Source organism: Anarhichas minor, unplaced genomic scaffold (genome assembly GCF_050575085.1).
Source record: "Anarhichas minor isolate MPS153535 unplaced genomic scaffold, ASM5057508v1 ptg000065l, whole genome shotgun sequence".
In the NCBI taxonomy this organism is placed as follows: Eukaryota; Metazoa; Chordata; class Actinopteri; order Perciformes; family Anarhichadidae; genus Anarhichas; species Anarhichas minor.
Window position 1 is genome coordinate 210,001 of NW_027466511.1, and position 7,500 is coordinate 217,500.

General features: G+C 41.4%; 1 protein-coding gene across 1 annotated transcript in view; it reads left to right on the top strand.

Moving 5' to 3' along the window:
- The window catches only part of prkg1b (protein kinase cGMP-dependent 1b), a 43,932-nt gene that overhangs the window by 19,763 nt on the left and 16,669 nt on the right, over positions 1-7,500 (top strand). Inside the window, exons 4-8 of the mRNA XM_076078346.1 lie at positions 3,357-3,462; positions 3,841-3,904; positions 5,849-5,926; positions 6,004-6,098; positions 6,215-6,280. Of these exons, the coding sequence (XP_075934461.1) occupies positions 3,357-3,462; positions 3,841-3,904; positions 5,849-5,926; positions 6,004-6,098; positions 6,215-6,280 (409 nt within the window). The remainder of the gene's footprint in view (positions 1-3,356; positions 3,463-3,840; positions 3,905-5,848; positions 5,927-6,003; positions 6,099-6,214; positions 6,281-7,500) is intronic.

Genomic DNA, 7,500 nt, shown 5'->3' on the forward strand with positions numbered 1-7,500 from the left:
GAACCTGATGTGTTTAAAGTGTTTGCAAACCAAATGTTATTGACCTTTAGTTCTATAGCAGTACTTTCAAATAAAAGTGCGCAATACACTACTTTTGAATTCATTATTGAACTTTGCCATAACAGTGAGATTAATCGCAAAAAATACATGCGATTAATCGCGATTAAAAATTGTAATCGTTGCCCAGCACTAATATTTATATAAATATATTCAAGAAGCCTAGCAGTAGTAACAGCGTCTCCGTGTAGTCAACAACTGTCAAATCAAATATTTTTGTGCATGGACTTTATGTGTGGTTATTAAACCACTTCTTTCAGCTCTGTTCTCTCTGACAACATCATGGGACAGTGAACTAATGTGTTATATTCTGATCATTTTGGGCTTTTAGGTTTATTTTCTGTGTCTTCATTTAGATGTGAGTGGGTACGTTTGCTCAAAAGAGTTGTGCTTTGTCTCGTAGTGTCGCTTCATATTACCGCTTTTAATAATCGTCACGGTCTCTAAACATATGAGACATACTGGTTTTAAACTCTCCGTGGGAAGAATTCACCGATAAGAGTCTGTTCATTCTTGGTTAAAGTCTCTGGTCTCTCCGACCACTTTTCTCTTTTTGGAGAAAGTCATGTGAAATAACTTTTCTAACAAACGTAGTGTTCCTGCTCTGCTGTCTCTTTCCTCGTCTCTCCTCCGTGTGTCACAGTGTGTGTACATCTCACTCGAGTCAGGAAACTTGTCAGAATACCCATATTTGATTGGCTGAGCTGCATCACGTGATGTGATTCACAACGCATTGGTCGGCGTGTTTCCTGCACCGCTGAACAAGTTCCGTAAAGGCTCAAAAAGAAGCGCTCTGTCAAAATTTCATAATTCTCAATTATCTATCGGTTTTAGGTCCCGGTCCGGATACAACGGCATCTGGGTCCGGATCCGGACCGCGGCCCGCCTATTGGGGACCCCTGCTCTATTGGTATCACAGTCTCTAGTGTCTCTACTGGTATCACAGTCTCTAGTGTCTGTACTGGTATCACAGTCTCTAGTGTCTCTAATGGTATCGCAGTCTCTAGTGTCTCTACTGGTATCACAGTCTCCAGTGTCTCTACTGGTATCACAGTCTCCAGTGTCTCTACTGGTATCACAGTCTCTAGTGTCTGTACTGGTATCACAGTCTCTAGTGTCTCTACTGGTATCACAGACTCTAGTGTCTCTACTGGTATCACAGACGTGTCTCTACATGAATAATTGATCGTTCAGAGGAACAACAACAGTTTAAGGATGAGGACTCTGACCTCTGACTTGGCATTTTCTAAAGTTCAGACCCCGATGAGTCCTTAATGAACATTAATAACACTAACGATCAATCAACCGTCACCACCTGCACCACACACACAAACACACACTCGCACACACGCAGACACACACACACAGTCACTCACACACTCTCACTCACACACGCAGACACAAACACTCACTCACACACACACAGACAGACACACACACACACACACACACAGACACACACACACTCACACACACACACACAGACAGACACACACACTAAATATTCTCAGCTGTGGAGTGTCGCCTGTTGTTTCCGTGGTTACAGAGACACTCTGTATCTCTGTAGCAACAGACTGCAGGTGATAAAGCAGACGTAACGACAGATACAGAGTACTGTAGTAGTACTATAGTAGTACCACAGAGTACTGTAGTAGTACCACAGAGTACTATGGTAGTACTGTAGAAGTACTGCAGTAGTAGCAGTACTATAGAGTACTACTGCGGTAGTACTGTAGTAGTACCGTAGTACTCCTCCTGCAGTATTACTCTATGGTACTGACAGCTCTGACATGAAGTAGTTCATTATGTTATTTATAATAATGTTGACGTCTTATTGAACTCAGTTTATCACTTTGATCATGTGACTCACTCAAAGTAAAATATAAGTCCTGAAACAGAATGTGTATTTATACTAACGAGAGTACTAATGTGACAATAAACACTGTTTGTGTCTCAGAGACTTTACAGACTTCTGCTCGTTAACTAAAGTCTGCTCGTCTCCACGGTAACTGCAGTAACTATGAGCCAACACACACACAGACACACACACAAACACACACACACACACACACAGAGACACAGAGACACAGACACACACACACACACACACAGAGATACAGACACACACAGACACAGAGACACAGACACACACACAGAGACACAGACACACACAGACAGACACACACACACACAAACACACACACACAGAGACACAGACACACACACACACACAGAGAGACACACACACACACACAGAGAGACACAGACAGACAGACACACACACACACAGAGACACAGACACACACAGACAGACACACACACACACAGAGACACAGACACACACACACACACACACACACACACACACACACACAGAGACACAGACACACACACACACAGAGACACAGACACACACAGACAGACACACACACACAGAGACACAGACACACACACACACAGAGACACAGACACACACACACACAGAGACACACACACACAGACACACACACAGAGACACAGACAGACACACACACACAGACACACACACACACACAGAGACACAGACAGACAGACACACACACAGAGACACACACACACAGACACACACACACACAGACACAGACACACAAACACAGACACACTCACACACAGACACACACACACAGAGACACACACACATGTACAGTGAACACACTCAGGTGGATAACGTGTAACCATGGTTACTGGCTTCATCTGAGCATCAGTGCTGAGGTTTATGGGATGTCAGAGGCTGTGAGCTGGTTGCAGCGGGGAATTAGAATGTTAAAGAGTATCAGATGGGTTTTGAACACACACGCTCACAAACACACACACACACACGCACACACACTCACTCTCACACACACACAGATATCCTCCTCCTAAACTCTAAAGTCTAAACTAAAGAGGAGGCGTTAGTCTCTTAAAGGGGCAGTGTAGGGGCCGTGTTAGTCTCTTAAAGAGGCGTTGTTAGTCTCTTAAAGGGGCGGTGTTGGTCTCTTAAAGGGGCATTGTTAGTCTCTTAAAGGGGCGGTGTTAGTCTGTTGAAGGGGCATTGTTAGTCTCTTAAAGGGGCGGTGTTAGTCTCTTAAAGGGGCGGTGTTAGTCTCTTAAAGGGGCAGGGTTAGTCTCTTAAAGGGGCAGTGTCAGTCTCTTAAAGAGGCGGTGTCAGTCTCTTAAAGGGACAGTGTTAGTCTCTTAAAGGGGCAGCCTCTCGTGGTTCACAGGAGATGATGTTCAGTATTAAAGCATAAATATATTTATGATATTTTCTGTTTCAGCTCTGATCCAGGTGAAGCTGTGGGCGATTGACCGTCAGTGTTTCCAGACCATCATGATGAGAACTGGACTCATCAAACACGCCGAGTACATGGACTTCCTCAAGAGGTGACCCCAACTCCTGTTTCTGTCACATGGGTTTATCCACAGCCCCGCCCCTTCAAGAGACTAACACCGCCCCTTTAAGAGACTAACAATGCCCCTTCAACAGACTAACACTGCCCCTTTAAGAGACTAACACTGCCCCTTTAAGAGACTGACACCGCCTCTTTAAGAGACTGACACTGCCCCTTTAAGAGACTAACCCTGCCCCTTTAAGAGACTAACACTGCCCCTTTAAGAGACTGACACTGCCCCTTTAAGAGACTAACCCTGCCCCTTTAAGAGACTGACACCGCCTCTTTAAGAGACTAACACTGCCCCTTTAACAGACTGACACTGCCACTTTAAGACACTAACACCGCCCCTTTCTCTCTCTCTCTGCAGCGTTCCCACCTTCCAGGGTCTTCCAGAGGAGACTCTCAGTAAACTGGCTGACGTCATGGAGGAGGTGAGACACCTTTAGACCACCAGACACCTTTAAACCACCAGACACCTTCAGACCACCAGACACCTTTAGACCACCAGACACCTTTAGACCACCAGACACTTTTAAACCACCAGACACCTTCAGACCACCAGACACCTTCAGACCACCAGACACCTTCAGACCACCAGACACCTTTAGACCACCAGACACTTTTAAACCACCAGACACCTTTAGACCACCAGACACCTTTAGACCACCAGACACTTTTAAACCACCAGACACCTTCAGACCACCAGACACCTTCAGACCACCAGACACCTTTAAACCACCAGACACCTTTAAACCACCAGACACCTTTAAACCACCAGACACCTTTAGACCACCAGACACTTTTAAACCACCAGACACCTTTAGACCACCAGACACCTTTAGACCACCAGACACCTTTAGACCACCAGACACTTTTAAACCACCAGACACCTTTAGACCACCAGACACCTTCAGACCACCAGACACTTTTAAACCACCAGACACCTTTAGACCACCAGACACCTTTAGACCACCAGACACCTTTAGACCACCAGACACTTTTAAACCACCAGTCACCTTTAGACCACCAGACACCTTTAGACCACCAGACACCTTTAATAATAATAATAATAATACATTTTATTTCTAAAGCGCTTTTCAGAATTCTCAAAGACACTTTACATTAAATTCATCATATAAAATAAAGCTATACATTAAAATTGTAAAACACATAATATCGGTCACACGTTAAAAGCAGTTCTGTAAAGGTGGGTTGTGATTTGGGATTTGAATATGGAGAGGTCAGTGCAGTCTCGGATGTCTTTGGGGCGGGAGTTCCAGAGGGAGGGGTTAGCTATAGACAAGGCTCTGTCACCCCATGTCCCGGTGCTTGGTCCTGAGTGGAAGGGACAGGAGGCATCAGAGGAGCGGAGCCGACGGGATGGAGTGTGGTTTAGACCAGTGATTCTCAACTGGTGGGTCGCGACCCAAAAGTGGGTCGCAGACCGGTTTTCAGTGGGTCGCCTTTGCCTGACCAAAAAAAAAAAAAATGTTGTGATTTTATTTTGAAGGGCATTTTTTATGCAGCGGAATTATTCCAGCATTTACGGCACTTGTTCAGCGGTGCAGGAAAAACACCGACCAATGCGTTGTGAATCACATCACGTGATGAAGCTCAGTCAATCAAATATGGGTGTTCTGACAAGTTTCCTGACTTGAGTGAGATGTACACACACCGTGACACACGGGGGAGAGAGAGGACATATGAGCAGAGCAGGACTATTTATTGAGGTGTGAGTCGTGAAAGTCAAATCATAGGACGATCTCCAAAAGAGAGAAATGACCAGAGAGACCAGAGTCATTAGACTCTGAAGAATTCACCTATATGAGTCTGTCCAGTCAAACACTAATTTCTCTTTTTAGAAGATGAGAAAAATATAATATTATGTCTTCATCACTTCACCCTGAATGAACTGAATTTAAAGCTGCAGGACAATTCAGTGAAAATAATTTTGCTAAAATGAATTTCGTTAAGTAATTTATTTTTTAATCCAGCCGTTATTTTACTTGAAATGAGAAGAACATTTATTTATGTATTTCTATGTATTATTTATAATCCATCCAGTTAAATTTGAAAAATGAGAATAATATTAGTTAAAATATAATTGATGTGTACTTTCTTTATTTGATTTGACAGTTTACTACACAGAGACTTTACTACTACTAGACTTCTTGACTATAGATATACCCAAATTATATATATATATATATATATATATATATAAATATATATAATTTGGGTCGTGGGTCCCGGCTTGTCATTAAGGGGTGATGGTGGGTCCCGCAGCCAGACCAGTTGAGAACCACTGGTTTAGACCACCAGACACCTTTAAACCGCCAGACACCACATCACTGTAACTCTTCTTCTGTGTTCAGACTCATTATGAAGACGGAGAGTTCATCATCAGACAGGGAGCCAGAGGAGACACCTTCTTCATCATCAGCAAGGGAAAGGTAACTCCTCCCTTTATTGATTATTGTATTGATCAGCTGACTCGTCCTGATCGTCTGTTAATCACACTTTCTGTCAGGTGAACGTGACCCAGGAGGATTCAGCCAATCAGGAGCCAACACACCTCAGAGAGCTCACCAGGGGAAACTGGTTTGGAGAGAAAGCCCTGCAGGGGTAAGATCATGTGACCTGGACCTTTACCTTCTAAACCTGGACCTTTACCTTCTAAAAAAAGTGATCGTTGTTAACACGTGTGTGTGTGTGTGTGTGTGTGTGTGTTGTCTCCACAGTGAAGATGTGAGAACAGCAAACGTCATCGCTGCTGAAGCAGTCACCTGCCTGGTCATCGACCGAGAGTAAGACACACACACACACACACACACACATTTGTATTATTATTATTACTGTTGCTTTTGTTGTTGATGAACTTCTCAGTGTATTTATGGACTTTTATTTTTTCTGGACTTCAGAGACAAAGTAAATAAGTCACATTGAATCTAACACTGTGTGTGTGTCAGTACACCTTTGAGGTACTTGTACTTTACTTGAGTATTTCCATTGCATGCTACTTTATATTTCTACTACATCTCAGAGTAAATATTGTAGTTTTTACGACATTTATCTGAGAGCTTTAGTAACTTTTATATTCAGATGATGAATCTACTAATAAATGATTATCTATTATTAAAGATTAAACTACCAGCCGAATATAAAGTAATTAAAGTGATCAACACATTAATGAATAATAATTATAATTAAATTATTGATTTTTTAATAATTATGATCTGAAACTGCTGCTCTGCTGCCCTCTGCTGGTCTTCTGCTCTCACTATGCACACAATTATTATTATTATTATAAATATTCTTATTTTAGAGCGTGTTGTTGTTGCAAACTGCTGACCCACAATGCAACACTGTGAATAAATATTCATATTTTATTTTAGTCATATGTTATATTTCATCTCTATATTTAAACCTTTCTGAGATTTAATGAGTGAATTATTGATGAACTCATCAATAAAGAACTGATATTAACAGATAATAATAATATTAATAATAATAATATAAGATGATATTGAGCTCCTGAGGCGTCTTTAAGTAAAAAATATTTTGTTTTACTCACTAATCCACTCACACTCGTACAGATGAGATAATATATCTTAGTACATATTGTAGTAGATATTGTAGTAGATATAGTTGTAGATATTGTTGTAGATATTGTAGTAGATATTGTAGTAGATGTAGTAGTAGATGTTGTTGTAGATATTGTAGTATATATTGTTGTAGATATTGTTGTAGATATTGTAGTATATATTGTTGTAGATATTGTTGTAGATATTGTTGTAGTACATATTGTAGTAGATATTGTAGTAGATGTTGTAGATGTTGTAGTAGATGTTGTATTGGATGTTGTAGTAGACTTTGTAGTACATATTGTAGTGGATGTTGTAGTATATGTTGTAGTGGATGTTGTAGTGGATGTTGTAGTATATATTGTTGTAGATATTGTAGTAGATATTGTAGTAGATGTTGTAGTATATATTGTAGTAGATGTTGTAGTAGATGTTGTAGTACA